This window comes from Podarcis tiliguerta (genome assembly GCF_965153285.1).
Source record: "Podarcis tiliguerta genome assembly, chromosome: 3".
NCBI lineage: Eukaryota > Metazoa > Chordata > Lepidosauria > Squamata > Lacertidae > Podarcis > Podarcis tiliguerta.
In genome coordinates this window covers 83,500,862-83,524,346 of record NC_139536.1, presented here as the reverse complement: position 1 = coordinate 83,524,346, position 23,485 = coordinate 83,500,862, and the positions used below count along the sequence as shown (strand labels likewise).

At 40.9% G+C, this 23,485-nt stretch overlaps 1 protein-coding gene across 5 annotated transcripts in view; it reads left to right on the top strand.

Moving 5' to 3' along the window:
- ADGRB3 (adhesion G protein-coupled receptor B3) overlaps positions 1–23,485 on the top strand; it is a 436,348-nt gene that overhangs the window by 247,907 nt on the left and 164,956 nt on the right. For all 5 annotated transcript variants that reach the window (XM_083431406.1, XM_083431407.1, XM_083431405.1 and 2 more), the window contains one exon: positions 1,474–1,517. In XM_083431406.1, the coding sequence (XP_083287532.1) occupies positions 1,474–1,517 (44 nt within the window). The remainder of the gene's footprint in view (positions 1–1,473; positions 1,518–23,485) is intronic.

Below are 23,485 nucleotides of genomic sequence, written 5' to 3'. Positions count from 1 at the left end.
ACCTGGTACCAAAAAATACATAAGTGTCAGTGCTAGGCAGACCTTACTGAGGAGAACACTCCACAGACAGGAGACTACCACTATTGCCCTGTCCTTTGTTGCCCCTCTCTGAAGCACAGACCTCCCCCCCCCACACATTTCCGGCTGAAACCTCAAACTAATCAGCAGCCTGCTAGGGTACATATCCTGCCTGAATTTGCCGGAGTGGAACTGCCACAAAAGACTGTATATGATCTGTTTCACTATCTATGCTGTTTGGACATAAGATGGCTGATCCAGAGGCAGGCATTTAAAGAGGAGGTTTTCAGTAATTTCCAGACACCAGGAATAAAGTTTCCAAATCAATAAAGAAACGAAGTAGCAAAATCTAAGGGAAAGCTGCTTCTTTTTTGCACTTTTTCAGCAGTTTAGGTCAGAATGACCTGGTCTGCAGCCAAATACGAAATGCTGTTTATGGAGTTGTTTACATACAGCTTCCCAAGTACTTTTTCTGCTAGTGTTTATAATGAGAGCAGCCAAACCAGGCTCATTTCATGCCAACAAGTAGATATCCCCTATTTCCATCAGTCTTTTTGTTATTATTATTTTAAAAAGCTGAGTTTTGCAATCAATCAATCTCCTTGCATAGAAAAAGTGCATCGTATACATGGATCAGAACGCAACATAGTTAACGAAACATAGTGGGAGATACTTTAGGATAAAACTGTCCAGACATTGTGAGGTATGAAAATGGCTCTTAGGACCTATGGTGATGTAATTTTATAGTGTCGCTCAAAAATCTTGTCACATTCTCCACAACGTCCTTACTACAATTGTTCAGCAGATAAGACACCCTGGAAGAGTCAGTGTGATAAATTCCCTCCTTTACTAAGGGGGCCAAATACTTAGATATTTTTGCATAAAATGGGCAATAAAATAAATGTGTGTGATGAATTTGAACTGTTTTAGTGCCACAAAGGCAGCATCTTTCAGAGAGTGGGATTTTTAAGAATCTACCTAAGTTTTGCAATCAAATATTAATGTTTTTAGTACAATATGAGCTGTTATGGAGACAAGAGGAAGCACCAATTAGCAGTTGCAAAATATAAATGCTGCAGCATGTGCAAATTGCATCTGCAGGTCTCAGGACACGATTGGGTGTAGCTAGTTTGCCCAATATATAATTGGACAATTAATAGTTTGACATCACCAGCCTTTGACATTTGAGTTCTTCAACTAGAAAAGAACATGTGCTGCTTCTCTTCTGCATTCTGGCCTTCCACATTCCTACACTGTGATGATGGGTGGGTGATGGGATCCTTTGATTCACAAGGATTGTGAAATGATTGCCTTTGCAGAGCAAATCTTCCTTTTTAAAAATTCAGGGTTGAGCATGTTTTTTTTCCATTTAAAATTCTGTACATTTGGTCATAACCATTCGTTATCTCTGTCAGCAAAAAACAAATTTTGATGGGTGATTGTTATTTGTTTCAGGGCACATTGAATCCCTATTGTGCACTATGGGATGATTCAAAAATGTAAGTAACAGATGTTTATTGCTATTACTTGGGATTTAATATTCCAGATCACATCAGAATGTTTATGTATCCAGTAGATAAAAAGGCATCATTATGAGGCACTAGGAACTAAATACATAACAGCGCTGATACGCTGCAGAGCTAATTTCAATGTTTTTGCTTTAGATATTCATACTAAAATATTAGAAGTCATGCACATTTGTGTGCTGTCATGTGTCATGGCATAGATCTGTTAGAAATCACTATACCCATGTGGTTGTGGCAGTGCCTAGATGTGCATGGAAATCATTACAGGAACACATGATTTCAAGATGATGCCTGAGGATTAAATGCCTGTCTCTGCTTTCGTTACTGGAGAGTTGGTTGCTGGGCAACATATTGAGTACAGTGTCGACTTTTAAACTAAGAATATCTAATACTTCCTGTGGTTGATGTAATGGATTCCAGTTACTGATTTCAAAACTGATAGCTTAAAATATATTTATTACTAGATTCTCTCCAGTTTGTCAAATAAACAATTAAGAGGTAAGGTTTCCTGTACTAGTGTAAAGAAAATGCAAATGAATACTTCAAGTGTTATAGAGATGTTCATGTGTGCTTTTTTGTGTGCATAATTTGGATTCATGGTAGAAATTAGTGGTAGCTCTCTTTCAACCATCACTAAATATCATAGGCTGATCAATCTTTTTCTCACTAAAATCAATGAATATACCAAGGCTGCAATCCTAAGCACACTTACTAATGAGTTCTTACCCATTGTAGACAGTGGGACATACTCATACTTCTGAGTACCCATGCGTAGGATTATGATGCAAGGGTACAATCCTATGTACCCTTACCTAGATGTAAGCTCCACTGAATGCAGTGGGGCTTCAAGTAAACAAGCACAAAATTGAATTGTAAGAAGTTCAGTGTTGCAGGCTACATCTTAATTAATTCTCCTGTGTACAGAGAAACATTTTTGCACATTTTTTTTCTCCTTGTAGGCATTTCTGTATGTATATTAGGAAACTATGCTGCTTTATTACCAGTTGAATGACTTTAACCTCTACTCGGCCCATTTTTACCAGTGTGGTCTTGAATGGTTTGACAGTATGAGTTTCTGCGAGAGATAGTCCTGCAAGCCTCTTTTCAGAAGTAGCTTTTGAGAGACAACTAAGTCCTGAAAATGACTCAGGATTTGCAATTCTCTCCATCACTTATTTGCTGCAGATTTTATATAGTGCAATAACACACACATACACACACAAACATATATATAAATGTGCAAATATATTTATTTGACTATGCAACAATACATTTGTTACTACAGAGATGGTTTTCTAATGCCTGTGTTTCAGAAGTCTATTCCCAATGACCTACTAATCAGTAACTGGGCACGTGTGTAGGGGCAGACTTTGGAAGTCTTTGGTAAGATGGCACCCTGAGTGAGGCCAAAATTTGGTGCCCCCAAATGGATCCTCGCTGTTATGGATCTGAACAGTTTTGGGGGCCCTTGGCTTGGCACCCAACATTACTGATTTTCATTATGTTTCTCTACAGAACCTCCCCAGAAGAGGTTACAACTGTAGCATAGGTGCTGAGTCCCTGGGGCCCTGAATGCCCTGGCTCCCACAACATTTTAAATGAGGGGACATAAAGTGTGGCACAGCTATGTGTGCAAATTATGTCAGCATGCCAGAGGGTGCGATGATGTCAGCACACAAACGCTGGGGGGTATGATGACATAATACATGCTAGGGGTGTGATGACATAGCATGCATGGCCCGGTGATGGCTTGCGGCCCTGGACACCCGCAGTCAGAGGGGCAAGCCAGCCCCACTGAACCCTAGTATTGTGCATGTGATTTCATTATCTTCATTTGAGAGAGAGAGAGTGAGCACTCAGCTGAGCTAGAAGAGCCTGATGTTGTCAGAGGTGAAGAGGCTGTTTTATTTGCTGCCAGTACATTTCAGTACAAGCCTGCAGTTTTTGGCTAGTCTTTGTTCAACTGGATGGATACACACACACAGACACACACACACACAAATGAAACTTGATGTATCTCTTGTAATGTGTACATGTACCTATCATTTGGAGAGCAAAGAGTCTCATGATGTTCCACCTTAAAAACTAACAAGGTGCTTCAGAATTATTGGGGGCTTTTTACCACAAGCAATTCATAAACCACCTTTCTGTCAGAAAAAGCAGCTTCATGCTGCTATTTTGGGTGCTACAGAAAGCCACTGATTCTGAAGAAGCATATCAGCATTTTAGTATGTACTTGGTAGTAGTTAGTACAATTGCCAGCTGTGCTCATCTACATTTAAAATATGCTCGGGGATTCAGAAGGAAAAGACAATGATTAAGGGTGCCTCTAGGCTGTCAGTATTTTGCAGGAGTGATTCAGTCGCATGCCAGGACTTAAGGTTCATGTATTTAAAGAAGATCAAAACACTATGTTACCCTAGTGGAACAAATCCACTTAAAAAAAGTAAAAAATGGGACTTTTTGCAGGTTGGAAATCCTTTAAAAAGTGTGAAATGAATGAGCGACTAACAGGAAGACATGTAAACAGCCCGCAGGGAAGTCAGAATGCATGCAGGATAAATGCTCGTAGTCATATAGCTGTCCCACATACAAATCAGAAGGAAAGCTCAAAAAAGACCAGATATGATCTAGCCTCTGTGTAAGTTTTGTGCAAGCAAACCAGGGTGAATGCTCAATCAGTAGAACCCCTGGAAGAGCCACAATAGCTCGCTCCTGCATATAGACCTATGCTGCTGTAAAAGAAAGAGGGCCTAGAGCAGAGCTTGTATAATTTAGCTCCATTTTGCAGCCCCTCCCCTGCAGTGCAGTGGGCTCTCGTGCAGGCTGGCTCCATCTCTCTTCCCCTCTCCTCCTTCCTTTGCCCGTGCAGAGCATGGCTGTCTTTCAGTAACATATTTTAGGAATCCCTGAAAATGACATAAAATAACTTATGCTAGGAAAAGGTTCCAAATTTCAGGCAAGGAAATATTTCACTGGGAGTTTTAAAAATGGCTCTCCTTGAAGCTGCTTAAAGCTTTTCAATAACCGGGGGGGGGGGGGGAATCCAGCAGGAGATGCATTAGTCATCCAAGAGTAGGTGGGACCATAAAAGATTGATGCTAAGTACCATTTGTTACGCTTCTGTAATTTATCAAATGGCTTTTGCAACTGCATGCTGCTTATGCATTTTATGGAGCTGGTGCTTTTTTCTCCTGCCTCAGAGCTTAAGCTCATCACCCACAAGAGGTCAGAAAAGTGTTCTTTTTTCCCCACCTTTCATTTTGCTATCACTTTTTTCTCTAAACTTCTTGTGGGGGGGGGGAGAGAATGTAAGGACATAATGTTAACTGAGGTTGTTTTATGATTCATTACTATTTTCCCCCCTCAGCAGTGATTTATGATGGAGTATTTTACTCTATTTGATTATGTTATGGAATTTGTATTCTGATACTGTAGGCTTTGAATTAGAGTGAAAGCTCCTAGTGTGCTAGCATGGAAGGATACTTAGGCTATATAAATCTAAATAAAATGTACAGTGTCGTGCCATTGAACAGATGCATAATAGTAAGGCTGCATTTCCCCCCCCTCCAGGTCTCTATCACCCTCTGTTTATACTTACATTCCATTCTATAACATCAAATTTTCCACATGTGGCAGGTTGAGAGTCTTGATCCACTGTTTATAAATCACACAAAGCTGGGATGTCCTCACAGCCTTCAAAAATGAATGGCATTTTGCTTCGGTTGTTTTGCAGTTTATATTTGGCAGTCCCTTTGGCGCCGATCCAGCAAGAGAGTGAACTGTTTCTAGTCAGGAGTTCTTGCTTATTCACTGCTGACTCTGGAAAACTGGGGAAAGCTTTAACTGAAACCGGTCCTCATTTCATTGGATTGCCTAAGATCACCATGAGCAGAAGAATCAATAGCCATATCCTGGGCCATGCATTCATGCGCCCAGTTTGCACACCACTTTAAACTACAGTTAAGCTTAACTATGGTTTAAAGGTGGACCATGCAACGTGCTGGTGCACGGAAAGAAAATTTCAGCCTCTTCTGTTCTCCCTCACTCCTGCTGCACAATCAAGGACCCGAGCTGTGCTTTAGCTTAGCATTTTGCCTGAATCCAGGCTCATGATTTGTCTCTCCTGAAACAAACCGTGAACTGTAACCAAGGCTTGTGTTTGGTTTATCACTCATGGTTTGTGTTGGGGAGACAAACTAAGAGCCCAAGTTCAGACATAACACTTAAGTTGTGGCTCATCTCCTGGTAGCATGGCAGCAGCAGAGTAGGAGAAAAATGAGACAGCTGCTTTTTTTCTTCCTGTGCACCACCATCCTGCTTCTTCACCTTTAAGCCATATTTAAGCTTAACTATGGTTTAAATCAGGGCTAACCAACATAGTGCCCTCCAAATATTGTTGAACTACATCTCCCATTAGCCCCACCATAGCCAATGATGGGAGTTGTAGACCAGCAACATGTGGAGGGCACCATGGTTTAAAGAGACATGCAGCTGAAGCCATTACAACACATTACAACACCATTGTGTTTTCTGCTATTCTCACATGTTGTTAATGGATCCACTTGAAAATGGGGAATATGTTTTTGAGAAGCTATTTACTGGTGAATAATTATTTATCCTTGGTACGTTTTAGGGTACATTTCAGGGCCAAAGTAGACATGAAAGCAATTGGCATGCACATTTTTATGTAAATAACCATCAGCTGGAAAACTGAGCAGCCTCAAAACCATAGCGACTGGGAACTTTAACTATTTCTCCAAGGCATGGCAAAATATTCGTCTTGCTCAGATCAATTTTTCCTCAATGTTCATGAAATTTCACACAGATTGATATTCCAAAACACCAGTATTCTGGGCAGAGCAGGGAATGTTTTCATGACCAATTTTACAATAACACGTGAAGCTTATTGTGATGAGAATCTGAACAGCCTAGCCCACTTAAACCTTTCTTCCTCAAATTGGTAGGCATTTCATCACCAAAACAAAAACAAAAACAAACCTAGCTGAAAGCATTAAGCGGATTGGCCTTGTTGCCAAGCAGATTCCGGCTTTTATTAATGGTAATCTTAGTGAATTGGATGTTTGAGTTAAGCAGTCACAGTGTTCCCCATTCTACTTGCAAACTGCTGTAGTAACATACAAACAAACACAAAGAGAACAGTAGCAACAGCAGTTTGCTGCCTGTGAAGCAGTTGCTCCAGCTGTTCCTTTTTGTCTTCTGGGGTATTTGACTTGCATACAGGACACATGCACCCTATAGCTTGGTTCCCTTGTAGTGTGAATCATCACACTTTCTTCCTGCTTCTTTGCCCTGCTGAGATCCTGCTTTCCCATGGAAGCATATTTGATGGTAGCAAGATGAAATAACCTTACAAGTAACTCCTCTCTTTCACCATGATTTTGGTCCTTGCCGCTGCTATCTGCAGGTCCAAGTGTGTAAAATGAATGCAAACACTGTATTATAGAAGGTGTCTGACCTTAAGGATCTGCTTTAGCTAAAATGGCACAACATGATTTATGCTGTGGCCACCAAAACAGCATCCCATAGCTGCCAAGTCTTTAAGTTATGAAGCTGTGATCCAGCATCTAAAGCCCCCCCCCCCTTCTTCAAGAAAGGAACATCACAGATTTCAGGAGTGGGGAGGCAAAGAGATATTAACATTTGGGTGGAAGGCTCTAGGGGCAGCAAGATCCAAACACCCATTCAAGGCTAAATTGCTAAAACAAAACAAAACAAAAACCCATTGTGTTTGGATAATCAGTTATTCATTCATTCATTCATTCATTCATTCAGTATACCACCCTTCATCCGAAGATCTAAGAGTGGTTCACAACTAAATAAAAACACAAAATACATAATAAAAGCAAGAACAAAACAATAACTCCCCCTCCCACAAACATATTTAAAAGGATATAATCTGGTGTGCTAGTATGTTTTATCCTAATAACTGTAGCAATGTTTTCAACCTAGTACATACTTTTTTGTTTCCTTTTGGCATGCCAGAGGTACAAATCCCATTCATTCATTCATGCCTCCTACACAAGGACATGCATTTGCTTACAACAACGGTCACTCAGTGTGTAGCAAGTGCAAGTTGGCCAAATATATAGTCAAATTGGTCTACAGAGAATAGCCACATGTTCTAAAACACAGTGGAGTGACTATGTGGTCCAAGGTCAAGATGAGTGCGGCAGTACTCATTTAAAATCCCAATGGACTCCTGTTGGTAGATGGAGCATGTTCATCACTTGTCAAATTCTTTCCTCTCTCCTTGTAACATTTACTCAGATGTTCCTGTTTTATTTCTCTATACCTGCCAGCAGCAGCCAGTAATGTGGGGCATTGAGGTTACACAAGTAACCCTAGATGAGGCAGGATGGAGGAGAACTTGGCATGGGGCTGCCATTTCCATTAACATGTATATTTCTGTGCTGTTGCTGAAACCCAAAGAATCAGACCCCTGAGTAAACAAAGTTATTTGTATTGTTTGTCCCAAGGGCAAAGCTAGCTTTTGTCTGGAGACAAAATGGTTACCTTAGAAACAAACCTGCCATCTTTTGGTAACCCGTTTATTCTCATAATTGGAGTTCCTTCAGAGCAACAGTTTTGGAGGAAGGAACTCCTCTAAGATGATTTGTTTTTTCATGGTGTCACCGAGTTAAAAAGTTTGAGCAGTGTAAGGTTCATTTAGCATATTACAGCTTCTGAGCAAGGCATGATTGTCTCTATCAACTTTCTTCTTCTTCTTCTTCTTCTTCTTCTTCTTCTTATTCGGCGATCACTCTTAGCCGAGTAAGATTGTCTTCCATAAACACAGTTTTAACAGTGAGTCCGTAAGTGACTGTGGAGGCCAATTCTGGATCCACATGTCCTTCCACGTCCTTCCTCTCCATCAACACACTGCTGACAAAACTACTCACGGTGGCTTTTGATGAGACTACAGAGCATCCAAGCCACACTGAACCCATCAGGAAAACAGGGTAAAAAAAACACACACACACCAAAAAACTGAAATCTCAGATATTGCCTTCCTAAAGCAGAAGTGTATTTATTGATCTGTTTCCATACATTTATATTCCGTCTTCCTTCCATCATGGAACCCAGGGTGGCTTGCATGTGGTTCCCAGGCAGTCACTCACCCAGGCACTGACTGGACCCAAACCTGCTTAGCTTTGGTGATGCAGTCGCTTCATGCACCTTCAGATGATGCTCTGGGGTAAACAGGACCTGTTGTTGTTTTGGGACAACCTTAAAATTAGACACAGATAGAAACCTGAGCACTAAGAATTTCTTCTTAAATATTTTAGCGATCTTTTACCCATACCATTTTGTGCAAGTTGAATATCTAGTGAATAGCAGTAAATCAGTAAGTAATTGGACAAAGGACACTTTTCTCTCTCTTTTTAATGGCCTTGCACATTTCCAAACAGGTTTATGTTTTTGTCTCAAGGGTCAGTCAGCAGGGGGATTAACCATTAACCATAATTCTAAACCCATAATTCTCTCCCCCCGGTCAAATAATCTTTATTGGTTTTCATGTAAATACAAGAGCAACATATAACTACCGTAACTTGTCCAGTGGTACATTAAGTTTTGTTTGCAGTACACAGTACATGAGCAATATGTTTATTTATGCATTATCAATTCAAGTATCCTCTCCCATAATTTTGTGTTACTGCTGGACATTTTTAAACTCAGGGAATAAGAGAAAGCAACTGGTGATGGCTTGTGTTCCACAATTAAATCGGATTTCTTCTAGAAAGTCCAAGTTGTTAGGCTTTGTGGTAGAGAAAAGTTTTAAAATAAATTGACAGGTCCTTCTATTCTGAATTTCTGCCTTTTGCCCTGTAGCTTAATTTACCACTACCACTCCCATCTGTTATGTCCATTTGTTCCTTACACTGTATCGCCTCCCCACTCACAAAAAGATTCTGAACTCTTTGAAATACAAGTATTGCAATTTGAATTAATCAAAGTTAGATTTTGCTCATTTGCATAATTTATTCAGAGCATGGTAAATTGGTTGCGAGGTGTGGGTGTGTTTTTTGTACAGGATGTGATTTTTCTTTTTGCATAACAGAACTGCCAGACCCTTGAAAAACAAAACAAAAAAAGGCTACATGTGGTCCTGGAATAGCTTCTCCTCCTACTATCAGTTTTCAACTTCTTTAACCCAGCCTTTCGTGAATGGTCGTGACCACATCTCAGGAACTGCTTTATTCCATTTCAGTCATGTTTGGCCAAATTTGCAAAAACGAAAGCTCTGTGGCCCTTTCTGCTTAAGTGCACCAATAACTTGGTTCTCTCACTCTCATTCAGCCCTTCAGGTCCTGCCTTGAAAATGCAGAAAGGGCAAACCGGCTCTCATACTGACTAATATTTACAGTTTGCACATTTTAATACAGCTGGAAACTTGAATACTGTACCTCTGTTTTGTGACAAAAGAGCAACCAATAAAATTTGGAGGTGTAAGTTTTGAAGAAGGCTTGTGTTTGCAAGTCACTACAATGAAGACCAGTTTAAGAGTTACTTAGGTTATGGCTAGTCCACCCTAATCTGATGAGTCTGGCAGTGCTTTTGCAAGGTAGATCTTAGAAGTTTTATTGTTTTCAATAGGGGATATATTTATGTTTGAGTCTCCCATTAAGATTGGTGGCTTTTAAATACCCAACCCTATGCATGTTTAATAAATTCAACAAATCTTATTCCTAAATACATGGTTGTAGCATTGCAGCCTGGCTTAACTTTTAAAAGATAGTGCCCTGGGATTTTATGTGTATATAAAAATATAAAAAGATGATGATGATGATGATGATGATGATGCTTTACAACAGACATAGGCAAACTCGGCCCTCCAGATGTTTTGGAACTACAACTCTCATCATCCCTAGCTAACAGGACCAGTGGTCAGGGATGATGGGAATTGTAGTCTCAGAACATCTGGAGGGCTGAGTTTGCCTATGCCTGCTTTACAATATTCTGCTTTTAAATAGTGTGTTTGTAATGCTGGGTTGTATGCCAATGTTGCAATTTTGCTTCTTTATCTGTGTCACGTGTGAAGCTCACAGTAATCAAATGCGTAAGAAAGAAAAAGAATGCAGATAAGTTGGTTCACTTGAAATCTTGAATGAAAATGTAAGAGACAGGATTATCAAACATGTACATAAATGATTTATGAGTAAGTGGAATGGTGCACGATTTTGCACTGCAGTGTGTTTGTTAATTTTACACTTCATTGCATGCCATCACAACATGGACAAGGTTTCAACTAACATGCATATTTTAAGAAGCACAGAGAAGTCAAGAAAGTTTATTTTCTTTGAAATGAGCCCCGGACCAGCAAGGTGCTTATTATTTACATAAAAAAATACATCATGCTGTTTTGCAAAATTAACATATCCACATATCAGGATCTGTTGCGCCTACCTGATTGCAGAGTGGGAGTAAGTTTGGCAAAAATGAAGATGATTCATTCGCATAAAATCCTAGCACTACATTGCAAGATTGCCTAAAATGGGTATGGTATGTTAGCCCTTCGTGATGATGGTACTGTTGTACAACTACTATTGAGGATAATGCTGTCATGAAAGTCTGACCTGCCCTAACATGTCCCTCTAAGATAGGCAGGTTTTCCTGTCTTCCATCATGTCCAAGCACAGAGGTCACTTCTCCCTTCCACCAAGTCTGAACACACAAACTGAGGAAAGCTTGTTGCTTAGCAAGGAAGTTGGACAACTTTGACAGCCCCATCTCTCAACTTCCCAAATGAGTTGGGCTAACCTAAGATGCCAAATTCTAAAAGATTTGCCCAGCCCTGTCCTCGCACACCCCACACATAGGTATGTTGAAGACCAGAGGAGAGGTGATAACGAGACCAGATGGGCTATCCCATTGCTGGCTATCTCCCATGGAAGGGCAGGACCTCAGCAGCCTGAAAGCATCAGCCTTGTGCTAACTGAACAGTGGGAGCTGGAGAGGTGGGCAGAATATAAGCCAGCATCCACTTTTGACTTGCTTCTGCAACAGAAAATCAGCACCGCTTGCCCTTCCACAGGACAAAGTAGGACACGTCAGCTGCCTTTAGGAGTTTCCCCCAATGGCTAGGGGAGTCCAGTTGAATTTGGACTTCTCTGAAGGTGGTGGACACTCCTTCACTTGAGATTTTTCAACAGAGGTTGGATGGCCATCTGTCAGGGATGCTTTAACTGTGATTCCTGCATTGCAGGGAGTTGAGCTAGAATGACCCTTGGGTTCTATCTGCAGTTCTATTATTCTATGGGCGTGTTGATTTTAAATGTGTACTTTGCCCTACTGTTGCAACCCCATTACTCAGGGTGCCTTACAAAATAAATAAATAAATAAATAAATAAATAAATATTAAAATAATAAATTAAAATAAATAAATAAATGGGAGTGGGGAGAATTCTGCTAAAGGGGTAGCATAATATTTGGTGATTCAGCAGGCCCTCTGAGGCATTGGTTAGCTGGTGAAGGAGGATTCCCTAGGCCAACATCTCACAGGGGGGAGAGAATGGAACCATGTTGATGCCTGTTGTACTCCTGCTTAGTGCCAAAAGGCTCAGGGGGTGGGGATGTCAGAAGGATGTGAATCCCTCAAGACATCATAGGGACATGCTCAGAGCCTGGAGGGATCCTAAATCCTCTGGCTGCATAGGGCATTAATATGAAGGCCAGCTGCACAGATCCAAGTAATTCACTGCACTAGAAGTTGTGAGTCACCACTAGTAAATGACTTATAACACTGCTGATTATGTTATACAGCATATGAAGCTTGTTCTGAGACAAAATGTCTCAAAATGCCCTTAGAGCTGATGTACTAGCCACTTGGTTAACCCACAGCTACGTAATTGTCCCAAACTAGAACAGTTGTTTTTTTTCTGTGCTTCACTTGAAAATTCAAGATATCACCATTGGGTTGGGACTGAATTTGACAGGTCCATGTTCACTGGAGTATCCCATACTTTAGCATGAATATGTTGCAGTTATTTGGATGACTAACAGTTTCAAGATTATGTTTTAGATTTTAAAATACTGCACAAGTGGTTTCCGTCAGAATTGCATCAAGTTATTTACAAACGGTGTGCTTTGATGATTCCAAGCATCCAAATAGAGAAACATAGGTGTTGCTGTAGCAATTTTAAAATCCTTCAATAAATACACCCATAAGTGTGTGTGTGTGTGTGTGTGTGTGTGTGTGACCGACCATACATAAGAAAGGGACACACTTGGGTTGTTTTTGTTGTTGTCGTCATTTAGTCGTGTCCGACTCTTCGTGACCCCGTGGACCAGAGCACGCCAGGCACTCGTGTCTTCCACTGCCTCCTGCAGTTTGGTCAAACTCATGTTAGTAGCTTCGAGAACACTGTCCAACCATCTCGTCTTCTGTCGTCCCCTTCTCCTTGTGCCCTCCATCTTTCCCAACATCAGGGTCTTTTCCAGGGAGACTTCTCTTCTCATGAGGTGGCCAAAGTACTGGAGCCTCAGCTGGGGCTAGACATAAATTAATTCTCAATGTGACTGATGTCTATTCTTTTTTGTTGTTGTACTGGTAGAACAGTCTCTTAACACAGCCCTGGTGGGTGTGTTATATATGGGTGGGTGGATAGCTAGCTAGATAGGTAATATGTGTATGTATGTGTGTATACGCATAATATAGTATAGCAGGGTGGGGGAATTGTGCAATCCATTTACCAAACAGAATGGTTTTATTAAATTCAGTGTGACTACCTCAGGCAGGTGGGTTTAAAACAAAACAAAACACCATTGCATTTTTTTTGGCACAGGTGGACTAGCTAATCTGGAGTCTGAGAAGCCATGGCTCATTCTAGACTTAATTTCTGAATTTTTCCACATTCCATTCCATAGCCAGACAAGAATATCACCCAAAGGTATCCAGGCTGAGAACTAGCTCTCTCGCTCTCAAATGTGTTTTTACCTGCCTATTTGTTGGAAGACTTGGACAGGTGGGCACTGTCAGAGAGGGAATCCCTTGTGCACATTCTGAGGCAACACAGTCCCACAAGAGGTTTATATCACATGCACTTCCAGAAATTTGAATTGACTGTGCTGGGATTTAAAAGAAGAATAGATGTGGTCCATGTGCAGTGCCCATGCTGTTGGGAAAGAGGAGTGTGGATCTGCCATGTGAAGTGTACTGTGTTTCACCTGGTAAGCAGGCCAAAGACAGAAGTGGTAGACCGGTGGGACTGAGAAGCACCTGTGATCAGCAATTCGAGTGCAGATATCCTCAGAACATGTGAACACCTCAGCTTTGTAAAAGCCTTAGCTCTGAGGTTGCACTCCAGAGACCAGAATAGAGAAACAAGCCAGCAGCAACAGCCTGAGTAAATGCATCCCTCAAGATCAGCTGGCTTCCATCTGCTGGCGGCGTTGCTAGCTAAAGTGCTGCACTGCCTAGGACATCTGAGCTATCTTGAATAAAGACATGGAGTTTAGTCCCTCTTACTATCTTTTGTCTAAATCAACAACCTCTTGGACTGTGATAGCCAATGTATTGTCCTCCAGATGTTGTTGGACTAGAGCTCTCATCTGCCCCCAACTAGCATGGTGATGGAGGACACCACAATGGCTACCCCTGCCCTAGGAACTCTCTTCATAGTTTAAGGATTGGGAACAGTTTGGGACTACGGCCTCCAATGGTTAGGGGATGAATCAGGAAGTCATTTCTCAGAAGACAGAGGCCTCACCATGCACTCTTTTGCCTATCAATATGACAAAGTATGCATAATATTTTAAACAGGAAGACAAATGCAAAACTTTCAAAACAATGCCTTGAGGACATGCATTCTTGTTTTGTTAGTTTCATCTGACCAAATATTGAAATAAAATGCATTCAATTTTGCTTTTTATCTTACCACAATTAAATGAATATTTCATTTTATATGAGGTTACTCTGTGGCTCAGTTTTATGATGTACTGCACTGAATCTAGTCTATGACTATACTGCCTTCCAGAAGAAATAGATACAATTTGCATTTAATTCCCACCCCTCCCTTTTAAATCATTTCACATTCTCTATGCAGGTTAGACTGATTGAATTCCTTTTGAAAGATAAATACTAGAAGCCAAGATTATGTCCTCTAGTGTTAGACAAAAGGAATATATTCATAGGAATATGAGTCTAAGCTCTCCCCCCTAAAAAAACCAATTAAAATAGCTTGCAAGAAAAATAAGAAATAAAATTCTGATTTATTATCCCCTTATAGACAGAGTATTTTCTTTAGGTTAGTAAAGACAAAGTTCATACTACTTACTACATTTGAAAGATCTTTTATTAAGCTCATGCAGGATGGTCATATTTAGTAAGACTAATACAAAAATATTCTGGGATTTAAGCATATTTAAATGGAAAGTATTAGTGTCAAATGAGCATCATCAGGCTAAGAGATTTCACTATAAAGGCTCCCTCTTGAATAACCGCCAGATTATGGATGAATAGGTTTTATATAAAAAAAATACGGCTGAAAGTACCACATTGTTGTGATGATTTTTTAAAAGAAATGTTATTGTGTTCCCTCATAACATTAACTAGGATTTGAATATATTTTGCTCTTGGCTAATTAGGAGAAAGCAATATGTACATAGACACTTGAAGTGATGGTGCTGGAGAATATGTTCCAATCCATTCTATTATTCTTCAGTAATGGATTGAAAAAAAATACACTGCGAATCTGAATCCCATGTGCTGCAGTTACTGCTGCAAACATGACATACACTTCTACTTATTACAGAGCACAGTCCACAAAGCACTGCATTTTAACAGAAGCTTATGTTGAAGCTCTATCCCATCAACGGCTTTGAAATGGTTGGCCTTATGACCCCATTGTGCTAGGAGACAAAAGTAGATGGCACTTTTGCATATCTTAAGCTGAGTCTCTCAGGTCAACCTAATAGGGGACCAATCCTAAACTGTTCAAATAAGGAAGGGGGAGGATGACATCAAATGGATTACTCAGTTACTATACTGAGCCCAAATGAAGCCTTTTGATGATATACAGCAATGCACAAAATGCTCACCTTTGAAGTCCCGGAATTATATTTTGATATCTCAAAAGTATCCAAAAGTCCTTCAGCGTCCCAGTTAGCAATGCAATAAATAGCATGCCTTCTGTTAGCCCAGCACTTTTAAGCAGAAATTGGCTGCTGAAGAAATTGGTCAACTACATATAGCCCTAACTTATAAAGGGTTTGCCTTTACTTCAAAGATAGCTCGATATAGTAATTCTTTATTAAGGTTTTGAGATGCGGTCCGGATTTATTGTGGCTCACATAGAGAATACTTTAAGTTGCCTCCGTGTGGCAGCAGCTGCAAGCTGTCTGCACTGTCCCATCAGATTCAAATCCAGGCCCCACCCAGTTTGTCCATGAGCCATCACTGAAATCGCTTCTGCTTCTCACATTACGGCTGACACTGGAAGGTTATTGAAATAGTCACAGCATGATAACCCTTCCTCCTTGCATTAAGGAGTTTCAAGTAGAAGAAGAAGAGTTTGGATTTGATATCCCACTTTATCACTACCTGAAGGAGTCTCAAAGCGGCTAACATTCTCCTTTCCCTTCCTCCCCCACAACAAACACTCTGTGAGGTGAGTGGGGCTGAGAGACTTCAAAGAAGTGTGACTGGCCCAAGGTCACCCAGCAGCTGCATGTGGAGGAGCGGACGCGAACCCGGTTCCCCAGATTACGAGTCTATCGCTCTTAACCACTACACCACACTGTATGTTGATTCAGTTTGAGGATTGGCCCTCATGTACCTTCTTTCCTTCTTAGTATCCAGATTTTCTGGTGCTGGCTTCTAGGAGACCATGGAATGCAGAGACCATGGAATCAGTGCAGCAAGCTTATACACATGAATGGCTTGCTTTGTGGAGAGGCAGACTGAGTTCTATGTTATAGTCACATTGTAAGAAGAGACATATTAATTTGGCTTAACCTGTAACACCAAACCATGATTTGGAGTTACATTAGCTTCTGTCTTAAACTTCCCTCCTCTCATCACATGCTCTGTTTCTCCGTATCTCAGTAAATCAGTTTGCCATTTAGGCTTAATCGACCACAGAGGTGCCAAGTATACTGTGTGTAGATTGGCCCCCTGGCGTACCTGCAAAAGAGGAAACAAATTTTGATTAAAAATTGAATTTTTCTGCCATATGCAAATTTCCAGGTGGGACAGAGTATCCCAAATAAATTGGAGGCCACACACCAGTAAAAAAAAAAGATATGCCAGACAGAATGGTATCAGATGATACTTTTTTCCACAGTTGCACTTCCATACATGAAAAGGCTTAATCCATTGAACTGATGGCAGCTCTCCCTGAATGCCCAACCCTAAAACATGCAAAGAATTCATGTTTCAAGCTACTATAGGTATTTCATTCACTGATATTAGGCTGGCAATACTACATTCTGTGCAAGATCCCCCTGACATAGTATTTCAGATGGTGGGGCGAGGGGGGGGGGTTAAAAGAGATTTAAGACTTACAGCAGCAAAGGTTCAGACACCCATTCAGGGACAAGTTCATGACTGAACAGTATATTCTAAAACCGCTTGTTGGTATTATTTATTTATACTGCCTAATAAGTACAGCAATGTTATCAGCACAGGTCTAAGCCCAACTGGATTGTTTGTTAAAGCACCAAGCTGGGGTTCAGCTGAATCTGGTGGTCAGTCCCACACCTGTAGTAAGTACCACTATTGATTTGAAAGACATTTCATGGACAACAGCAACAGAAGGTGTTAAAACTTCCATAGCAGGAAATTGGTCTTCCTTTTTTTTATGTGTCTGGCACATTATACACAAACATATGGTTGTTTTTTGGAAGATTTTTGCCTGAAAGACAGTTTATATCTTATGGATTTGTACTAAATAAGCAATTCACAAATTACTCACTTCAGGTATGCTTAACCTATACTATTCTTAAATGTGGATTGGAAGTCCTAGCATTTTGGAGCTTTATTTTAATAAAACTCTTGATGCAACAGGCTTTTGACAAACTGGGGAAACGGAGAGCATGAAGTACGAAGTGTGAGAATTCATACAACACAACATACACCTTGTTTCTTTTCTGTCAAAGCAGGTGGGGGAAACCTTGGGTCTGGGAAACCAAATGCATGACACTCTCAAGGGCCAATGAACCTCTGCCCAGACCACGCCGCCCCTCCCTAGGCCACACTTCTCACTGGCCCAGCTCCACTCCCTCCTTAGTTCTTTTGAATATTCTTGAAGTTTGATTACAACAATAAATAAAGTGCACGACAGGGTTTTTGTTACTGGGAACATAAGGAGAGCTCTCCTGGCTCTACCAGCCTATCCAGTCCAACATTCTGTTTTCCCCAGCGGCCAGCCTGTTGCCTATGGGAAGCCAACAAGCAGGGCATGAGGAAAATAGCTTTCTCGGTCTCCTGCTGTTGTTCCCCAGAGAGTGATATTCACAGGCATGCCGCCTCTGTTACTAAAGGCAATACCCAGTCATCATGACTTGTAGCAGGATACTAAGAAGAGGTAGAAAAGCCAAGAACTTGTGTATAAATCTCTCTCACACACACTCACTCTCTCTCTCTCTCTCTCTCTCTCTCACACACACACACACACACACAGAGAGAGAGAGAGAGAGAGAGAGGTGGGGGTGGGAGAAGGGGTTCTGTTTTCTTGGAAACTAATGAAAAAGAAAGATATAAGATTTACATTTAGCAATTCCAAGCACCATTATGGGTTTCCATCACCTGTTCACTCTGCTACTTGATAGAATAGAATATACAGTTAGTCACAATAGATCAGATAGCAAACATTCTCAACATAAAAGAAGGTAAAATTAAAGAACAGATTGCTTTCTTTTAAAAATGTACTTTTCTGTGCTGTTGCATCAAGCTTGCTGTATCAGAGAGGGAAACCTGCCGCATTAAACAAATAAATATCCAATTCCTCCTTTATATTGTAGGCTGCCAGTAGTGTCTCTTTAACAATCACTCTTTCTTCCTAGTTTGTAATTGTTTATCTAAGAAGGGTTAGGTCACATGCAACCTTTCATTTCCTCTGAGCTTTACTGTGGTATCTCAATTTTCTATCTGGGTCATCTGGAGCCAATAGAAAACATAAAAAGCAAAGTGAGGCAGTGCTACAGCCAGGATTAGAACAACAAAATAGAAATATCTCCTATGTCTCAGCATTTATTTTAGCCTCTAGAACCATATTGTGCTGCTCAGAGCTAAACCCTGCCTCTTAGCATTCATTTTAGAATTTCAAGAACTATATCATTTGAGTGCAGAAAATGAAGATTGTTCCTATTGTTTCAATATATAGTTTGGCAGAATGAGACCTGTTTACTTGCATCACCCTTCTGGGGGGTGGGGAATCAGAAGCTTATTTTTTGCATGTTGCTGTCTTGTTATTGTTTACATTATTTAAATAGGAACAAAGAGGAACATGGTCTTTTTTCCCCTCGTCCCCTAGCCCAAATCTGAACCAGGTCAGAAAATAAAAAAGGGGGAGAACAAAGAGGGAAACTGAGAAAGTTTGTTGCATGTTTAAGTCTCATATAGGTCCATGAACACAAATAATGAGTTTGATCCGAAGGTTTCCCTCTGCATGAAGAACATATCTTGCACTCATGGAAGGGCTCATTGATTGCAGATTACCTAGGTCCCCACAGATCTGGAGCTCTGTCTGTTTATACATCACACTTTAACACTGCACGAGAAAAGTGAAGATAAATCCAAATTTGTTCTTCCTCCATTGTTTGCAAGAGCTTGCAGAAGCTGTGGCATAAGGTGAAACTCGACATCTTTCTATAGCACCTGTTTCTTACAGCACTCCATGAACTTGGGCACATGGGGTGATATCTGACATCAGACATACTTAGGGTTGACCCATGGAAATCAATGCACTTCAGTCTGTTAATTTTAATGGGCATGGCTTGGTTGGATAGCATTCATGGTTTTTTGCAAGTTCTTGCAGAATACTTGTAGGCAACTGTTTTCCGTCTGCTCCTGGTTCTTTGCCCACACCACAAGTGTGATTCTGCTCATGTCCTGTTTGTGGAATTCCCAAGTGCAACTAGCCAGACACTGAGAGAACAGGATGCTGGACTAGATATGCATTGGTCTGATCCAGCAGAGCTTTTCTTATAGTCTTACACTAACCCTGGACTCAGCTAGATTGGTAAAGAAAAAGTGATTTATATGCATTGTATATGCGATATAACACTGTGCCAGCAGATGTCTCTGTGGAGTCCCATTTTCCCCTACCAGATTTACAACGCGTTTAACGGAAATGCTTCTTTGATGTGTCTACATCAAGCCCCTATGGAATTCAGCACATTTTTTAAAAAAAAAAATCAGCTTTTTATTGTGAGATCGTTCAGGTCTTGGTGTGAGGGTTATGGTCAGCTCTCCAATAATATAATATTGACCACTGTTCTATGTCTTCTCCCTGCTCTGCATTATCAGGAAGGTAGGCATCTTCTGGTTACCTGAGAAACTTCACATGGCCTCAGTTTCCACTTTTGAAAAAAAAAATTCTCCTGCTGACAGAAAAATTAGAGCTTAAACTATTAACATTTGCCAGATTGATGTTGTGTGCTCCCTCTTACAGAGTAGAAATGGTAGCAAATAGGAAAATAGAACACTATCAATCGGTTTGCATGACAACAGTTGTAACGAGAATGGAAAGTGGTCAGATACTAATTCAGTTTCCTTGCAATCTGAAAACTGCAGTCTTGTAGGCCTCTGCAAATTTCTTTCCTGGGATTCGACAGAGCTGTCAAATTGTGTTTAAAGTGATGTAAGACTCTGCATTCTAGACTACTAACATGCAAATAGATCCAATCTCTGGCTTGAAGGATAGATACCTGGGAAGTACGAAGTCTTTTACGGCAGCCCTTTATGTGTTCTTCTCAACAGTGTTGTTTCTCCTGGGCCTCAATACCTGTCAGAACAAGTGTGCGCCATTTATCAGTTTATATGGGCAAAGAATCAATCAGGCTAAATATTCCAACTTTACAGCTCCCTTGTCATATTTTCTTAATAATGAGTTGGCCTGAAATTTGTGAAGCAGAAAATTCAGCCTCATTTTGCCTAGTGACAAAAGCAAAGGAGACCACCCTTTTCTGATTTATTAATAACAATTGCATCTCAATATTTCTAATAGCCTCTTAAATCATCTCCAAAAGCTAGAAAGCTCACCAAGTAACGATCCAGCTGTCTCTCTTAATATTCTGAAAGATATAAATTCAACTAGAATGAAGTGGCTTGTGTCACTTTTTTCTCCTTCTCAAGCCCGAAGAAACTGCCACTTTTATGTGTTTGTATATTAAAACTAATTTAACAGGGCCGATAACGGTCACAGTTTACTCTGGAACTTATTAAGCTGCAAGAATCGTGCGTGTGGATTACTGATGTCAGCAGACAGTGCTACATAACAAGAGTTAATTAACAGTTAAACAGCATTATCACAAGTCTATATTATAACAAGAGTTTACAGTATTGTGACACAGATATTAAAATCCTGCTCTTCTGTGTCAATATTTGAGTAATTTCACATTTTCCCAGTTCTATGATAATTTTGAAAAGAAAAGATGTTGGCCATCCTCATTTCAAGGATCCTTTAATTCTTATATTCCTGCAGTGTGCAGGAGAGGGCATATTCAGTTTAGCACCATATCACATTTTTCTCCTTGTATTAAATGTTATGCATTCTTTCCAGGAGGGTATCATTTTAGATTGAATCATGTACTGTAATAAGCAAAATGTGTTGAAATCCCGAACAACTACAAGAGCAGCAAAAGGACAATCAATATTATTTAGAACATAGTAGTTAGTGTGCATTTTTTTAAAGGATCAAGCCCCAAACCTTTATTCTGCTGTCTGCTAGATACCGGTAAGTCAGTTTGTGTGAGATGTGCTGTGAATGAAGACTGTAAATTGTGGAACAAGAAGTCCTATGACTGAAGATGTTGCTACATCTGTGAACTTGTGAAATGGTCGTGTACAACTAATGACAGGCTTCCTCAACCTCGGTCCTCCAGATGTTTTTGGCCTACAACTCCCATTATCCCTAGCTAGCAGGACCAGTGGTCAGGGATGATGGGAATTGTAAATGACACCTCGATCTATATTATAAGGATTATACTGTCCTACCTTGCGGGGATTGTTGTAAGCATTAGACAATGTTTTCAAGTATTTTCAAGTATGTGCTACAGAAATGCTAAGAATTAATATTGTGCATTTGTACCTTCCATTGCCACACCATTCTGTCTTCTGTCAGCAATATTTTAGCATTCTTTGATTGTTTCAAAGACAAAAAAAATGAGAAAAGTGAGTTAAAAATTGAAGTGGCAGTCATAGGCTTAGATCCAAAGATAAATTAATTAAAGGAATTTCACAGAAGGAAGCTTTACCACCCCCTTCTCCCCACTGGCAGAGGAAGGGGGGAGTGCTGGGTGTGGTCCACCTCGAATGTCATCCCTGAGGGAGGGTGACATCACCGCCCCACCCCCCTGGGATGCTCACTGTGGGCGGCGCCCCCCTGGGGCACTCACTCCGCCCCTGCGGGCAGCTAGCCCCACCGCTGGGTGCACAGCATGTGCGCCACTCCGGGTGCCAGAGCAGCTAGCTCCACCTCTGCTTCTCCCCCCTGCAGGCCCCTAAATAAACTGCCTTAGTGTGTGTGTAGATAGATAGATGTTGCTGTTGTTGTTGTTGTTGTTGTTGTTGTTTGGTCGTTTACTCGTGTCTGACTCTTCGTGACCCCATGGACCAGAGCACGCCAGGCACTTCTATCTTTCACTGCCTCCCGCAGTTTGGTCAAACTCATGTTAGTAGCTTCGAGAACACTGTCCAACCACCTCGTCCTCTGTCATCCCCTTCTCCTTGTGCCGTCAATCTTTCCCAACATCAGGGTCTTTTTCAGGGAGTCTTTTCTTTTCGTGAGGCGGGCAAAGTATTGGAGCCTCAGCTTCACAATCTGTCCTTCCAGTGAGCACTCAGGGCTGATTTCCTTCAGAATGGATAGCTTTGATCTTCTTGCAGAGTCTCAAGAGTCTCCTCCAGCACCATAATTCAAAAGCATCAATTCTTCGACGATCAGCCTTCTAGATGATAGATAGATAGATGATAGATAGATAGATAGATAGATAGAGCATACATATAGTATATCAGACCAATGATTCTTATAGTTCATACCACATACCCCACAAGTGACCCAGAAAAACCGGAACATTTTGTTTCTTCTCATGAAAGGAGAGTGACCATTTTTGGTATCTTGATTTGACACCTGGTGTTTGCCTTTGGTGTGTTGGAGGTTACAGTATCGTCTACACAGACTGGCAATGGCTCCCCAAGGTTTCAGACAATGTTCTTTTCCTGACCTGCCTGTAGATGAAAGGGATTGAACCTAGGTCCTTCAAGCATGCAAAGCAGGTGCTCTATCACTGAGCTATGGCCTTTCCCTAATAAATCTCTCTTGATAAGAAGAGGCCTGCTGGATTGAGCCAATGGTCTATCTAGTTCAGCGTTCTGTTCTTACAGTGGCCAACCACATGCCTGTAAGAAACGAGCAAGCAGAACCTGAGCACGAGAGCTCTCTCCCCTCTGTGTCTTCCAGAAACATTACTGCCTGCCCCCCAACTATGGAGGCAGACCATATAGCCTTCACGGTTAGTAGCCAGTGGCAGCTGTATCCTCCATTAATTTGTCCAAACCCTTTTTTAATGCCACCCAGGTTAGTGGCCATGACTGCCTCCTGCAGAAGCTAGTACCATTGTTTAACAACCATAGTGTTGTGTGAAGAAGTACTTTCTTTTCTCCATCCTCAGTCTTCCAACCTTCAGCTTCATTGAATGCCCACTTGTGTTACAAAAGAGGTAAAAAACAATTTTACTGTCATCTTTCTCCATGCCAT